The sequence below is a fragment of the Zonotrichia leucophrys genome, chromosome Z (genome assembly GCF_028769735.1).
Source record: "Zonotrichia leucophrys gambelii isolate GWCS_2022_RI chromosome Z, RI_Zleu_2.0, whole genome shotgun sequence".
NCBI classification, from domain to species: Eukaryota; Metazoa; Chordata; class Aves; order Passeriformes; family Passerellidae; genus Zonotrichia; species Zonotrichia leucophrys.
This window is the reverse complement of record NC_088200.1, coordinates 45,668,535-45,685,156: the sequence shown is the minus strand read 5'-3', so window position 1 is coordinate 45,685,156 and position 16,622 is coordinate 45,668,535. Positions and strand designations below refer to the sequence as shown.

Below are 16,622 nucleotides of genomic sequence, written 5' to 3'. Positions count from 1 at the left end.
ATTTTTCTAGAGCTTCTGGGTTTCATGGAACTAAATGTACCTCAGAATAGGACAAATAAATGCAGGGAAACCATCTCCTTTGTGTGGAGATAAAATATACACTAGAAAAAAGACTCTAGATAGAAGGAAGAACTTATTGAAAAGTGGACACCCACAGAGGATGCCAAAGGCTCCATATGGTCTTTCAAATCTGTATATAGCACACAAGCATTCACTTTATATATGCATATGCTAATCTGAGCATCCTGATGCAGAATTTGGGTTTCTGACTAAAATTATCACACTTGGAAATCGAGCCCCTGATGGCAGACCTGTCTAAAAAGTCTAGTTGAGTATGATTTTAGGTTTGCTTTAATTTTTATCTCACAGATTTAATTGAAAACTGTTTTCTGATGCACATGCTGAGCTGTGATAGCAGGCATCAGTTTTGTTAGGAAGGGACTAGTGGGGATGGCACACAGAAATAAGTGAGAATATTTTGAAGATACATTAATGAAGCATACTTAAAATGTTAGATAGTTTATGCAACTGTCTGGTTAATTCTTTGACACCAATGTTCAAAGTAAGCAGCTTGTCATACTGATACAGTCCATCACCTCTTCTGTTAATTTACATGTAATTACAAACTACACTTTTTTCTGTATAAACTACACCTTTCAGTGAATGAAGTTTTAAAACTTTGTTTTTAAAACTTGTCTATCTGGAACATGCATCCATGTTTATCTTTTGTGGTATGGCAAGGTGTTCCAGCTGCTGGATGTCAGCATGGACTTCTGTTGTGAATGGTACTAGTGTTAATAATTACATGCATCACAAACTTGCAGGCAACTTGTCAAGATATTCACTTCCCAAAGCTATTTTTGAAAAAATGTTCTCATTTGTACACTACAGAATATTGAATAAGCTACAGGTCTATTTTCATTAGCTTCAGATTTTCAAAATTCAAAACAATGCCCATAAATATTCCTCGCTAATTTTATATCAAATTATGAAAAAATTACAAGGATAGTTTTGAATGATGAAAGGAGGGCATACATTCAGAAATAAATAATTTTTAAATTCATGCAATACGTTCTGTGTGTTATGTAACAAAAGTGATTTCCAGAGTTTTCTGGAATCTTTAAGAAAAAGAAAGCTTAGAAATTGGAACGGGAAAAAGCATGCGAAGGGAAAGAAGGGTAAATGTCACTTTATAGCCTTTGGAACCTTTTATCTAAAAAAAGTCAGAGATCTTATTTTAGCTTCTTTCTTGCACTGAATTGCAGTTTTTCAGTGTGTGGGACGGCAGGAAGGTTTTTCACTATGTGTGAGGAGGAAAGAAGAATTCAGGGTGTTGATTTATAAACTTATATGCTGTGCATGCCTCTCTTGCACCAGTTTTTAACCTGTTTTTGATCCAGAAACGAAAAGAGATTCAAACGCCACTAATTTTTTTTTTTTTTCAGGTCTTGATGCTCTCTCTTTTGCTTTCCATGAGCCTTCCCAGTCAGGTCAATTTGTATATGTAAGTATAAAAGTGGTAAGCCTTGGTAACCTGTCAGTCTTACATTACTTCAAGCTGTGTTTAGGAAAAAACTAGTAAGTATTTTATACATGAGGACTTAAAAATCTCATCCTAGTATGAAAATTACAAGATTATGGATGGAAGAAAAAGGTCTAATAGAACATATGTTTGAACTAGAGAAAAGATTTAGTCTCTAAAAGTCTTCCAGTCATATCCTTTAGGGCACTGCAGATAGACAGATACTCAGCACTCACGTGTTCTGCAGAGATTCAAAAATACAAATGTGAAGGCCCCAAATAATTTTTCAGACCGTTCACTTTATATCATAAAGTATAAGTGAATACAAATCATAATCTTTATAGAGCTACTAACAACCAGCTGCTCATAAACACCCATTTGCCATTTGAAGATTTGAAGGCTAACATTGTGCCCTCTTCTTCAAAGAAGAAACCATCAGAAAAACCTGATAGCTCTAGGTTTTTTTTGGCATTTAACTAGAGAGCCACCCTTTTGTGCAGTACACACTGACTTACAACAACAGTTACTTACAGGTTTTCTGACGTCTGGCAGGGTAGCCCACAGTGGAAAAACAATGGGTAACACCAGAAGATAGGTGACCTGCTTGCGTGGGGTTTCAGGCCAGGCCAGGCTGAGAGGCTGCTCCTCCTCATCCTCTTCATTCTGTAAGAAAAGCTCCAGTGAGCAGATTATCAAAGTGGATGAATGAAGTTAGGGATTCTTTCAAAAGGAGTTCAAGGACAGCGTTGTGTTTCAGGGAGAACACAACACGTCTGAAAACACTGCATTAACACCACAGCTACCTACCAACATTACCAACATTAGCCAGGACACACAAAAAGAGACTTTGGCCAGACTGCGAGGGATCCCTAGGCACAGGCTGCCTGAGCATGTCCACTGGTTGACAATGTGGGTGGTCCCTTGGGGTGCACAGGGTGTCTCTGACAGGTGTTCCCATGGCTCTCCCTTGGGATGTGGGCTAGTCTAGTCATGGGTTAAGACTTGTCTGGGCTGCATCAAGCCTGGCCACACAGACAAGAGAGAGAGCACGTGTGCACACACGTGCCTGTGCACACACACACACTCACACACACACACCTTTACGTGCGCATGTAGATATGTACATGTACCTAACTTCTTAAGCTTTTGAGAGTAACTTGAAACCTTACTATTAAATATACATGCACACGTATGTTGGTATGTGTGGTCTTCTCCACAGGTGGATAGGGTAAGTCAGGCACCTGTGGAGCTCCAGTGCTAGGCTGCTGGGGTCAGACTGGGCTGCTCAGGGCTCTGCCCATTCAAACTGTGAGACCAACAAGGACAGTGATGGCCCAGCTTCTCTAAACCCCAACACTGTTGCCAGGTTGTCTGCATGAGGAAAGAGCTTCTCCTTGTCTCTACCCAAAGACTCATGTGTTCAGACCAGTCACAACACAGCAGTGTTCCTAACAACTTGGTGCTAAAACTGAAGACACTCCTCTCCAATTTGTGTCACTGATTTTCACACTGGTCCCTAGTTTCCATTTATGTGTCAGCTGCCCACCTGTCATCCCTGTTATAGAGTAGGTGTATAGGAACCCTCTCCTATGACAGCAAACATTTGGCTTCCACACACTCCTCTTTCCTTAGACTGCTTCTGCTAACAAAATGGAGCAAGTATAGTGGGCATGACTCAGCCTTTTGCACACAGGTATTAAAATAACATTTAAATTGTTAACATAGGTAGGTGATGCCTCCAGAACTGCACATAAATTTCAGAATCAGGCAACTGAAAAAACAGCCTGAATACTACTTTCAAACAGATGCGTACAATGCAAATGCTGTTAAACCTTGCAAAGATTTCTACAGAGCTCAATGAAAGCTAAAAAGTCTGAAAAAGTGCACCCAATGATAATTGTTTGACAACATGAGTGATATAATGATGACTTTTTCAGGTAGTGTTCTTGGGTTTTATTTTTGAAAAAAGATACTAATTGAGAAATGTCCACAATATGCATGTTATTCCCCCCATAGATTTATAATCAGTTTCTTTTGAGTTATTGCCCTGTATTAAGGTTTATGCTTACATAAACCTTATGACAATGCTATATAAAGCAATCATTCAAATTTTAACACCAGTTGTTCTTTTCTAAGCAAAAGAGTTATTGATGAAATGTCACCATATGTTGGTATTGCTAATAACATTCTATTTACTGCTAGTTTTGAAGAACTGATCTTGATTATTCCACTATTGTGAACTTCTGAATTGTTGAACTGCCTGAACTGATCAGTACCTACAGAAGCAAGCTCAGCTCTTAGCTTGGGCTTCTTCACCTGACATCAATGAACTGGAAGCAAACTCCTATTTACCTCTTGACACACTAATGAGTTGCAGCTACTTTTGAGCTGCGTGTTAATGTTAACAGAGGACAATATTTTGCTAAGCCCTATACTTTGTGAAACTCCCAAGTTGCACGATTGTATGAAAACAGTAAAGTACATAGGTCATAATGGCTATAATCATTAAAAACATTTTAAAAATGTATGACCACAATTTGTAGCACTCAACACAGTACTTCAGAGACTCTGGAACTGCTTAAGAGGCTAGCTTTTGCTTTTAGCTTTCAGCTCCTCACTGAAATGGACACACTATGCTTCATTGCTGGAAATTTACTGAAGCCTGACTTTAGAGGAACTGTGCTAGAGAAGAAGTTTATGAGGCTACTTCCCAAACCCAAATCCATTCACTTTCCATTCTGGTTGATGCTTTTGGGGTGGCAAAATCAACCTGAGACACAGGCTCAGCTTTGAATTATGATGACTGAGATAAAATTTGAGCACAAAAGGACCAATTGAAGGGTTGCCTAGGTAACTCTTTCTGAATGGCCTCTGTGTAATTCAATCAGCCAACTCAGCTGGAATAAAGCTTTCTAAGTGACTGCTGCATAAACAGCACTGAGTGGCAAAGTACTTCCTGAAATGCCATCTTTAGAGATTAGCCATGATTAGCAGTTATATTTAATCACAACAAAACTTTATATTAGTCTGAGTTTGCACATAAGTCTTAAAAATATCTAGACAGTAATGCCTATGTTAGTTCAAGCAATCCTGTACAGTACACACATATGGCTCAACACTGGGCCTTGTTCTATTCTCATGACTGTGTCAAACATCTCTGGGTGTGCATGATCACAGAGGCAGTGTGAATGGCTGTTGCAAAGAGCCATAAAGAATTGCTTTTGGGCATTGCCAGATGTCTCCTGAGAAACCTTGATCTATCTGTTCAAGATTTTTCCCCTTCCAGTTGTCCTCCATCATCCCTTTCCCCAAGACAACTATCCCCAAATTATAATGTCAAACACAAGCTCACAGTGCAGGCAAAACACTTTTTCTTGCTGTTTAACTCCAGGATAGATACATTACAGATGTTGCAGAATGGATATTCTTTTCCCATTTTGTAAATTGGATTTGGCATCTGATTTTCAACACTGACCAGTGGAAGTAATGAAGTTCAAAGTATTTGTAGATCTAGCTTCCATGAATTTCAAAGCAATACTAAATTTTCCATTGATGTTGAAGAAAAGAATGGGAAATCATTTCGGCAGCTCTAAAACCACACAAATGCGGGTGTCATGCTGTGGACTAAGCAGCAGCAACAGGAAATGACTCAGCACAGATTTATGGCAGAGACAGCATGCACTGACTGTGGCTCCAGCCACATACATACTGAATATGCACTATCACAGTTTGTACAAACTAATCATGAAAATATAGTTTTATTTCTGTACGATGAAAACTCTGTACTTGCAATGTTCAGTCGGAGCATATTCTGCAATTCTAAGAAGAAAGCACAATTATAACATGATATATACTGAGGAATTCAATTGCCTAAACACATACGATGCTACCATTTTAGATACCTTCTGGTATCTGCCTTGACCTCTACATGCTCTAACAGAAGTGAAGGATATTCTGTTCACTTTGTGACACACCTGCCACCACTGTGCAAAGATCTCAATTTTTTTTAGGGCAGCTAAAGTGCTACTACCTACCCATCTCCACCCCAAATCTCATTCCCTGCTATGACTCAGTAGCTAATTAACTTCAATGATACTGGACTGGACATATGGGAAAGCTGCACCACCTGATATGATGAACTCTGGTGCTAATCCATTAGAAAGAAATGCAGCATTAGGTCAGAACAAAAGCCAATTTACACCAGTATCTTACAGATATGGGCATTCAGAGACTAAGCATTGGAATATGGCATATTTTTCATCTTCCACCAATTCATACAATCATAACAATATTTAGGCTGGGAAAGACATTTTAGATCATAAAGTCCAATCATTAAGAGAACACTGCCAGCTACATAATGAAATCATGTCCCCAGCCACCATACCTACACATATTCTAAATACTTCCATGAATGGTGGCACAACCCCTTTTATGCTCGATAATTGATCCAATGCTTGACAACCCTTTCCATGAAGCAATTGTTGTAATCTCTGATCTAACTTTCTCTGACACCTCTTGAGGCCATTTCCTCTTGTCTTGTCACTTGGTGCTTGGGATAAGAGGTTGACTCCTACCTGGCTACGCCCTCCTTTCAGGCAGTTGTAGAGAGTGATAAGGCTTCCATTGAGCTTCATTTTCTCCAGGCTGAAAGACCCACCTCCCTCAGCTGCTTCCTACAGGACTTGTGCTCCATCACCAGCTCCATTGTCCTTCTTGGACACACTACAGCAATTCAATGTCTTTCTTGTAGAGAGGGGCACAAAAGTGAGCACAGGATTTGAGATGTGGCCTTATCAGTACATCAGGAAAATCCCCTACCCTTGCTGGCCAACAATCGCTAATATGAGCCAGGATGCCACTGGACCTCTTGGCTACCTGGGCACACAGCTGGCTCGTGATTAGTTGCTGTAGGCCAGCACAGAATCACAGCATCACAGAATATCAAGGCTGGAAGAGACCTCTGGAGATCTAGACTAAATGACTAAATGACCCCTTCTTTCCCACCATGAAGTTTTTCATTCCCCAGCCTGTAGCATTGTTACATAGGATTGATCTGACCCAAAGGCAGGCCACAGCATCTGGCCTTCCTGAACCTCATACCACTGGCCTCAGCCCAGGATCCAGCCTGTCCGACCCCTCTGAAGAGCCTTCTTACCTCCCAGAAAATCAACACTCCCACCCAAATTGCATCACCTGCAAAGTGACAGGGTGTACTAGATCCCCTCATCCAAATTATCAGTAAAGACATTAGGCAGGACAGGCCCCAGAACAGAGGCCTGGAGAACCAGTGACTGACAGCGGGATTTAGCTCCATTCACCACCACTCTTTGAGCCCTACTGTCCACACCCAGTCGACCCCTCCACACCATGGAAAGCCAGTATCTCCAGAGGAATGATGTGGGCAATGGTGTCAAATGCTTTACTAAGCTCCGGTAGACAACATCCATAGCCTTTCCCACATTTACTATACAAGTCAATTTGTCACAGAAGGAGATCAGGTTGGTCAAGCAGGATCTGTGTCTGACAAACCCAGGCTGGCAGGGCACGACCCCCTTGATGTCCTGCATGTGCTGTGTGATTGCATTCAGGTGATCTGCTTCATGACCATCCCTGGCATTGAGGTCACACAGATAGGCCTGTAGTTCTCCATTCTCCTTCCCACCCTTCCTGTAGCTGGGCATCACATTTGCCAACTCCAGTCAACTGGGACATCCCTGGTTAGCCAGGACTGCTGTAATGATGCCAAGTGGCTTGTGAGCACTTCCATCAGCACCCTCAGTACTCTTGAGTGGATCCCATCCATTCAAGATTCAGAGATTCATGTGTGTTAAGCAGTACAGCAAGTCAATGGCCATTTCCCCTTTGATTACGGGGGCTTCATTCTGCTCCCTATCCTTGACTTCCAGCCCAGGGGTCTGATTGACCCTGATGACAGCCAATCTTGCTGTTAAAGAATGAGGCAAAAAAAGGCATTCCATACCTCTGCCTTCCTCCTATTCCTTGTTGCAACGTTTGCTATTGTATCCAAGAAAGGATGGAGATTGTCCTTAAGCCTCCTTCTGCTGATGTTGTCTTTCTAGAACACCTTTCATTTCTAGAAACACCTTTCATTGTCTTTAACTGCAGAAGCCAAATTAAGTTCTAGATGGGCTTTGGCCCATCTAATTTTTTCCCTGCATTACCTCACAATATCCTTGTAGTCCTCCTGAGCTGCCTGTCCCTTCTTCCAAAGGTCATAAACTCTCCTTTTTCTCCTGAGCTCAGCCTGAGCTCTGTTCAGCCAGAACAGAGCCGTCTTCTTCTGTCTTCTTCCCAGACAGCTCCTCTTTCAGCACATAAGGACAGCCTGCTCCTGCACCTTTAAGATTGTTTTCTTAAACAATGTTCAGCCTTCCTGCAGTCCCTTGTCCCCTTGGAACCACATCCCAAGGAATGCTATCAGCCAGTCGTGTAAACAGGCTGTAAAAGTCTGCCCCCTGGAAGTCCCAGGCAATTCTGGCAGTTCTGCTGACCCCTTCCTTACAGCTCTGGGAATAGAAAGAGGCTCTCCTTTTGTGGTCTCTGTGCCCAAGATGGACTCTGGCCACCACAGCTCCCTCTAATCCTCTGTTCACAGGCAGCAGGTCCAGCTGGGCACCTTCCCTGGCTGGCTTCCTCACCCACCCTGAGAGAAGTTACAAAGGCATGTTTCAAACAGCTCAGAAACCTCCTGGGCTGTCCCCTTTCTGCTATGTTGTATTTCCAGCAGGTGCCTGATATGCTGAAGTGTCCCAGAAGAAAAACGTCCAGCAATTGTAAGACTTCCTCCACTGCTTTTAGCATATTTTTGTCTCCCTCTTTGAACTGGTTGGATGGTCTATACTAGACTCCCACCAGGATATTGATTTTGTTAGTCTTACCTATATATACTCAGCCCTTTTATCACCATCATCAAGCTCTGGAAAGTCAAATACTCCATTAACACACAGGGCTGCTACGCCACCTCTTCTTCTTTGTCTATCCCTTCTGAAGAGTTTATAGCCACCTATTGCATCACTCCAGTTGTGTAAGTAATCCCACCATGTTTATGTCACTGCAATTACATGATAGCTTTCCATCTGCTCAATGGCTTCCAGGCCCTCCTGTTTGTTGTGCATGCTGCATACATTGGTGTAGATACACTTTAGGTGGGCTACGAGTCCTGTCATATATTGAGTGGGAAGGAGCCTTAATTACTATGTGACTGTTCTCAGGTGCTTGTTGTTTCTAATGGATTGATGATGATTAGGTCTTTCCAGCTGTATATGGATCTTGACCTTCCACCGGCACCGAGATGGTGAAGGTGCAACGTGAATTAGGACAGGGACATTTCAAATGTGCTTTGGTGTACTCAGCACATGACAGAGCAGACTGAATCCAGGACTGCAATAGCACGCTGCTCCTCAAACATTGATGTGCCACTCTTAGGCTTATCTCTAACATGCCTGGTTTCATTCTTTTCTTCTTTCAAATCTAGTTTAAGGCTCTTTCACTAAGCTCTGCTAACCCTTTGCCCCTTTGAGACAGGTGTACCCTGTCTGTTATCAGCAGGCCCAGACTTGTTTAAGCCAAGTTATGATAAAACCCCCTAAATTTCTGCTGGTGATACAATTTTTGGAGCAAATTATTGACCTTCTGCGTCTTCCTGTTTCTTCCAGCATCATGTCCTCTGACTGGAAGAATACAGAATGACATACTTGTACTCCTCATCTCTTAACTAGTCATGAAAGATTTAGGCATAGCTGCATTAGATCTTCACATATAATAGTTATTATTGTGTTTCCATAAAACCCTTACTAATTCTGTCATAATTCTTTTCACTCTTTATGCATAGGATCCTAATTTCTTCTTGCTGATGTTTGAGACTGTCTTTTTGTTATAGAGGCATCTGCAGTGCTGAATATCAAATGTATACTAATGCCTAGATGGGATAAATGTGGTACCCTGGCATACATTTTATTGTTGTTATTATTATTATTAAGGACAATAAGGAAATGAATCCTCTATTAGGAAAATGCCCTCCTTGCATCTTAAGAAATGAGATTAGAAGTGCTATTCTGCTCAGTGTTCTCTTTCATACACCCGTAAAAATACTCTTTTAAACCAATCTACATACACTCAAAACTCTATTCTTACTACTTCAGCTCTTCTTTTATTTAAATCATTAAAAACAATTAAAAGGGGACAAAATCTATGGATGTTCCATATTTCACAGTTCTTTATGCAAGAGCATCTATCAAATACTTACCTGTAATCCCAGGGAAGAAAGCACTTACTGGTTTGATCCGGACTCTTTAAGAAACATGGGGTGGTGTGAGTTAGAAGGAACCTGACAGACCACCTTGTTCCAACCTCCCTGCCATGGACAGAGGCCTCTTCCACTAGATCAGATTGCTCAAAACCCTGGCCTGGCCTTGAACACTTCCACAGCTCCAGTTGGGACATGCACAACTTCTCTGGGCAACCTGTTCCAGTACCTCACCACCCTCAGAGTAAACAATTTCCTCTTAGTATCTAATCTAATCTATCCAATTTTCCCAGTAAAATTTTTCCAAACAGAGGAAATGATGGTGTGCTCACATTACATAAACAATACAAACGTATGGTGACATTTCAATCCATCCAAGCATTATTTTGCTTATAAACAACAGCTTATAGCAAGCTCCATCTGCCAAAGTCACAAGGTAGTCACTCCTAGCAAGGATCACAAAATCACTGTCTCCATAGAGGCTTACAGTCATATTACATTAGGAAAAACAGTTGCTTTTCTGGCAATGAAACAGAATTTTACACTTTTTTTCCACACATTAGGAGGAAACGGAAAACAAGTACAAAGAACCACCTCAAACTTACCAGAAATACTGAATCTGCCACGCTTCACCAACTACTCCTATTGTATAACAGCTATAACATATGAACTATAAATACCATATTCTGAGGATTAATCTTAGTCCACCTAAAATGAAGAGCTAAACTATAAATTCACATGCTTGTATATTTCTTGTGCATTCTGAATGCTGATACAATTAATCAATAAAGAATTAGCATGAGGTCTCCAGAAGAAAGGAAACTCAAGACAGGAATTAAACACAGTTCCATTTGCTTATGCTATAGTATGGACATTGTACCACCTATAAAGAGGCAATTCCTTTCTTTGCTGCAAAGGACTGCTCAGGACTTCTTTTGTTTTGGGGTGGATTTTTGTTTGTTTGTTTGCTTGTTTGTGAGAATTTTTTTGGAAATGAGGTCTGTAGAACCCAACTTTTCACAATGAGTAAGTCAAGAAAAACAGATGTGATTGTCATCTCAAATGTTCTCTGTCCCAGAGGTATATAGCGATTTTCAAAATTGAGGTTTATTTTTTCTTTAGAAGGGCACATCTCACATTAATCTATTTCACTAGAAAGGCAGAGAGTGTAGGCAATACTCTATGAACAGCCTCAAGTCTCTGCCTTCTGCTTCTTATCTGTAAGCCTCATCACTCATTTTTCTTCTCCGACAAGTAATCAAAAAAAAAAGGGAAGAAGGTGAGATAGTAAGTTAGTAGAAGAGTATGCAGTTTCTGGGGTGACTAAGAAAGCAATATCTTTCCTCACAAATTCTTGAGCAAAATTCAACCAGGCAATAATATTAAATCCATTAGCTTTCAGAATGCATTCTGTATATGTGTATACTCTTCTTAGGACAGCTAATCCTTGCTGTACCGCTACTGAAAAGAGCTGAAAAGAGCTACCTTTAGAGGGGACCCTACAGGAAGGAGTAAGGTCAGGTAGGTGTTTGGTTCATATTCTCCTCTTGCTGCTTATGTTCTCTTGGGCACTTGAAGAAATAAGTAAAATTACAGGTTCCAAAACCAATATGCTAGTTTTTATGCTATGTTATTGCCAGCACTCTTAGGGGAATTTCAAAATACATTCTCAGAATGTAACACACAAAACTGCAGTGAGCTCACCTGGAGAAATAACAGCTATGGTATCATGGAGATACTTCTAAAGAATAATACTTCATCTTCATGCCATTTTGCACAGTCTTAATTTTCAAGTAAGTCAAATGGGTCATACAGCAGCAAAAAATGTGGAGTAGGCAACTGAGTACATTGTGAAAATAAAGATCAACTCATTTTGATAGCAGCACCTACTCTTTAAGTTGCAATGAGCAAACAAGATGGAGACATTTCCTTTAGGCCAAATGTGGCAACTGGAAAAATATTTGGGCTTTGGAAAATAACCTTTTTATGATGAATCAAATAACTACCAGGGATGCTGGACTATATCACAGCCTTATGACAAAGGCTGCGTTAATCTTCCCTACGCTCTTTATGAAATAGTAATGTTTAACATAGCTCAGATTAATACCCTGAGACAGAGAATGCAATGCCCCTCACATTCTCACCCAGCTAATTTGCTGTGAATGGAATGAGTATTCCAGGTCAGGGGAGATATGCCCCAATCAATGCTCTGTCTTGAAATGGTGCTGCTGCTCTTCAGAGGGGAAGACAAAACATGCTTTGCAAGACTGTTGCTCAGGTAAGTGGATTAAATCCAATGCAAGCAATGAAGCCTTTGCACCACTTTCCTATGACATAAAAATTGCCTTATATTTCCACGGAAAAGTTATCTCAGTCATGGTTGGCATGTAAACACTTTCCGGTGGGGTTTCCACGGAAACAGGAGAAGCGGTGCGCATGTGTGCGTGTGTGTGTGTGTGTATGTGCGTGCATGTGTGCGTGTGTGTGGGGGCGGCAGGAAAAGGTGTTATCTTCAGATTGGAAACTATTTTTAGGTAAGCCACAGGTTAAAACAGCTACCAAATGCCAGTTAAGAAGGTGGCAGGGGGTGGAACTGGACTTCTCAGAAGGATCACATTCTGAAGGGCACTTTATAAAACATTTAATGAGCTAGTAAGTGTCCTTTCAGTCTTCCTGAATTTTCTTGTGCATGTTTGGTACCACTCTATGAAGTGGTATTATATAACAGAGTCTTCTCCTCTGTGGCAACCTGCTAAAGGTTAAGAGACAGAATGCTGTAAGTAGAACAAAATCCCCAAGGAAGATGCAATATCCAGCAGAAAGGAAGGCAATTTCTGACTTCAAATAAAGCAGTAATGTCATACAGATGGTATGGTGGGAGGAAGGTATTGTTCCCTCCTGTGCTGGCTAAGAAATAGGAAGGAGACTGTAGCCGTCTGTCCTTCTTAGCTGATGATCCCAGTTTTATCAAAGAGAAGGATATCAGCTGCTACTTAGAGTAAAGTGGGGTGATAAGAGTCTCACTATCTGGCAGAAATGTTGCAGGGTACATTTTCTGGACACCCTTTTTGAATTTCTACAAGTAGCATTAGGACAGAATTTTTCTTGCTGCTCAAGGGCTTGAGCTAGAAAGAGAACAGCTGAATTTCCATGGAGCACAGTGGAGTAAGAAAAATGGGAGTTAAAGTCTAGGAAAAGGGGAAAGGGAAAAGCAAGACAGTGGAATTTGGAAGAGAGAAATGAAGACATTAAACCAAAACAAAACAAACTCCCAAATAAACTAGGTGAAATCCACCTAGTCATGACACCTTGCAGAAGTCATTAACTTGACAGTGTCCTAGCATCTGTCTTGTGTGGTGTTTCAGCTCTGTGTAAGCATTTCCTTCTTTTTGAAAAAGAAGGAAAGAAAGAAAGAAAAAGAATTTGGGAAAAAATATAAAGAGGTTAAAAGCCCCTAAATATATAGAGGTTCAGCCCCTAAATATATAGAGGCTCAAATATAAAGAGGTTAAAAGCCCCTAAAGAAACTAGGAAACTAAATCGTGGCAATGGGAGTATTATCCTTAAAAAAAAAAATTTTTCAAGTATATAAAAATCAAAATACAATATGAAAGCCATTTTTTTCTCCTTTGCTTGCAGTCTTAGCCTGGACCATCTTTTCACAAGGGTCTTTTCCTCAACTTCGTAATTTTAAAATAATAGGGAATTTATAAGTAAAATGGACTTATGGGCATATTCTGTTTTTACTAGAGGAACACAGAATATTTAATGTACTTATTTTCAGAAAATTCTAGCTCTAATATAGAGATTACTATTCTAAAATGCTTGTTTCCAGGGATTTAGACCCAGACACTATAATCTGCATCAGTAAAAAGTAAGAAAAAAACCCAGAAATATGCTTGTTTTGCAAGACAGGAAAGCATGGAGACCATAGTGGAACTTGACAATGGAGGAGAAAGAATTAGATGCCTATGCAGGTCTTCTGTATCATCATGGTAAACACACTTCACATTGATCTACCATGTGTCTAGAGCCATTTCTCATCCTGCGGTTTTCAGGACAGCATTTTTTCCCGTCAAAGGCATACCTGAAGCTTTGTCAGTCCAGACTGACAGTCCAGAGTGACAGTTGTCTCTAGTTTTCTCAGTTCTAAATTATCATTTCCACAACAGGGAGGCAAAACAGTTTTTTGGAGGGATTTTTCTAAGCAGCACTTATGGCTCACAAAACCTTATCCTTAGACTACACAAGTGGAAAATCAGAGACAAGCAATTTTATATTGTCTTTCCAAATTCTGTCACTACACCATCCCTTTTTCATTAGAGTAAGGAAAAATAATCTAAATTTCAAGCTGCTTGATTGAATTCTACTTAGAAACAGAAGCAAATGGTATCAATATAGAATGGAGAACACTTGGTTACAAAAAGATCAAAATTAAGACCATTTGTAGTTAAAGTTTTGAAAAGCTAAAAAGAAGGCCTAGGAGGGCAATAACCAAGTTACCTTCTTCAAATTGTAATATTCATCAATGGAAATGGTCACAGAAATGCTGTGAGTGGCCTTCTGTTGCTGCCTGCAAACTTTGTCTTCTATAAATTTAGTAATCTTATTAGTGTCGGTTAAGTCACTACACAGAGCCGAAGGAAACTGAACCACCCAGTGTTAGCTTCAGAGTGATGCTAGAGTTTGGAAAAGTGTTTAAGGAAGCCATGTACAAAAAGCCAGGAATGCATTGAGGGGAGCCTCTGCTACACTACAGAGTTGGCAGAGACCCTGACAATGAAGTAGGGTCCTAAGTATCATGGAAGCCTATTTACTTGTTCCATGGATGAGTAGACTATTTGCATTACAGCTTCTCAAAAATTCCAGCATGTACTTTTAAATTACAAAATATGTTTCAGCAATACTCAAGCCGCCTAAGAAAGCTGTCAGGTTACCACAGGAAGAGGACAAAATTGGAAAGGCCACTGGGGAGGAATCCAGCATGGACCATCTCAAAATTCTGTTAGTAGACTGCTAATTTTTATTTTGACAGCAGATACCTGAAATACTTTCATTCAGATTGATGAAGCTAAATCTGCAGACTCATTCCTCCTCCAGAGGAGGAAGAAACTGCCCTGCTTTGCTCTGTTGTGCCATTTGGATAAGGATAAATAATGTATCCCACATCTAATAGAGCAGAATCATTGTTCAGGATGTCCTAATACTTGCTGAAATTAACATAAAAGTTCCAAAGCCTGCATAACTGCCAATTTAAACTGTCTAATGGGAGATGAAAGGAATTGCACATTGCTGAGTAATGTACTCTTGCAATAATTTTCCCTTCTTCCCCTGCAGTGGATTGAGACTGAAAACATTATCTCAAATGATAAAGCTCTTTGACCTTGCAGATTTCTGAAGCCTAGGAAATGTTTTATTACAATGTAAATTAAAAACATGTGGACATTGCTGTGATATGTGATTGCTTAAGATTGCTTTTTCTTCATTGTTTCCAGTGAACATACTCAATGGGACAAAAACCTTATGAAGCAAGATAACAGAAGGAGGGATGCAGAAGTTTGTGTACAGGTCCTCTTTCATAATGAATTTTGACTATTTCATGATGCACATCATGACAATAAGAGAACAGGTTTTATGCAATGTGACAAGCAATTTCTATTTGCTATATTTATGGCTTCAAACATCTTATCTATAAAGTAAAAATACATTTCCCAAAAGAATAGATTCCAGACTCCTACCTTATCTTACACTAAAGGGCAGGGACAGAAGGCAAGATCTTTTACATATGGCAAACTTGGTTCAGCTGTAAATGAGAACTAACTATTATGTAGTCACTTCATACTCTCAGCTACTTTCTATTAAGATGTTTGCTTTCAGTGAAAAGCACAATCAAACACGCAATACATTTGGTAACACAAGAATAAAAAGAAGAAAAAAAAAGTCGTTAACCTCTTCAACATTATGGGCGATTCCATTCTGCACTGGTCCTGAATCACTTGGTGGTGTTACTGCAACTTCCACTTTTGCACCTTTCTCTGTGGCACCATCCATAGATAAGAGAGGGAAAACAACAGATCAGAATATTAAATTACAAATATACTATTGAAATAGCTGTCATATATTCAGTCCGAGCAAATTATCAAATACTAATGTTTAGTCAACATCTGTGTTAAAAGAGAAGGAAAAGAATTTGCCTAGTACCCATTTTCAATAAAAATCTTATAAGCAGTGAGTAGCATTTTGAGAAATATTTAAGTTCAATATTCAGTGTTCCTTGTTTATGCTAAATGCACTGAGCCTAATACTTCACGTAGAAAGTGACATAGAGCATTCACCCCTGACTTTATAGAATGCACCATGCTGAATATAGGTGAGGGGATATATTCAGCAGCGAAAGTCTTATAACACACTAACCCCTGCAATTAGTAAATTCAAAGCTTTGAAGCTGTAATCCTGCTGTCTTCCCTGCAAAAATGTGGAAAAGAGTAAACATATGGTGTGATAATATGTAATAATAGAGGATGATCTTTAAACCAGAATCCTATTCCTTGTCCTAAACTTGCACAGGAATTAAAGGAATAAAGTTAGGCCTTAGGTTTATGATGCCAAATTTATTAAAATTTATTCTTTGACTATCTTGGAATTCTCTAAGCAGTAATTACCTCTATAAGTATGTGGTACATAAATGTGTCAGTGGCCCAAAATACCTTGGACAATACAAAGGGGGAATAGCAATATGAAATGCCTTACTCAAGTTCAACATGCCTTATGGTATGTTCTTGTGCATAGAAGTAAATACAGCTGTCTAGTTACATTACTGCTATCCTGAGATTC

At 39.9% G+C, this 16,622-nt stretch overlaps 2 protein-coding genes across 5 annotated transcripts in view; both read right to left on the bottom strand.

Moving 5' to 3' along the window:
* LOC135460117 (long-chain fatty acid transport protein 6-like) overlaps positions 1–16,622 on the bottom strand; it is a 370,483-nt gene that overhangs the window by 249,646 nt on the left and 104,215 nt on the right. The window lies entirely within an intron of this gene.
* SLC24A2 (solute carrier family 24 member 2) overlaps positions 1–16,622 on the bottom strand; it is a 112,635-nt gene that overhangs the window by 14,666 nt on the left and 81,347 nt on the right. For all 4 annotated transcript variants that reach the window (XM_064736367.1, XM_064736369.1, XM_064736370.1 and 1 more), the window contains 2 exons: positions 15,738–15,823; positions 2,054–2,185 (listed from right to left, as the gene is read on the bottom strand). In XM_064736367.1, coding sequence (XP_064592437.1) covers positions 2,054–2,185; positions 15,738–15,823 — 218 coding nt within the window. The remainder of the gene's footprint in view (positions 1–2,053; positions 2,186–15,737; positions 15,824–16,622) is intronic.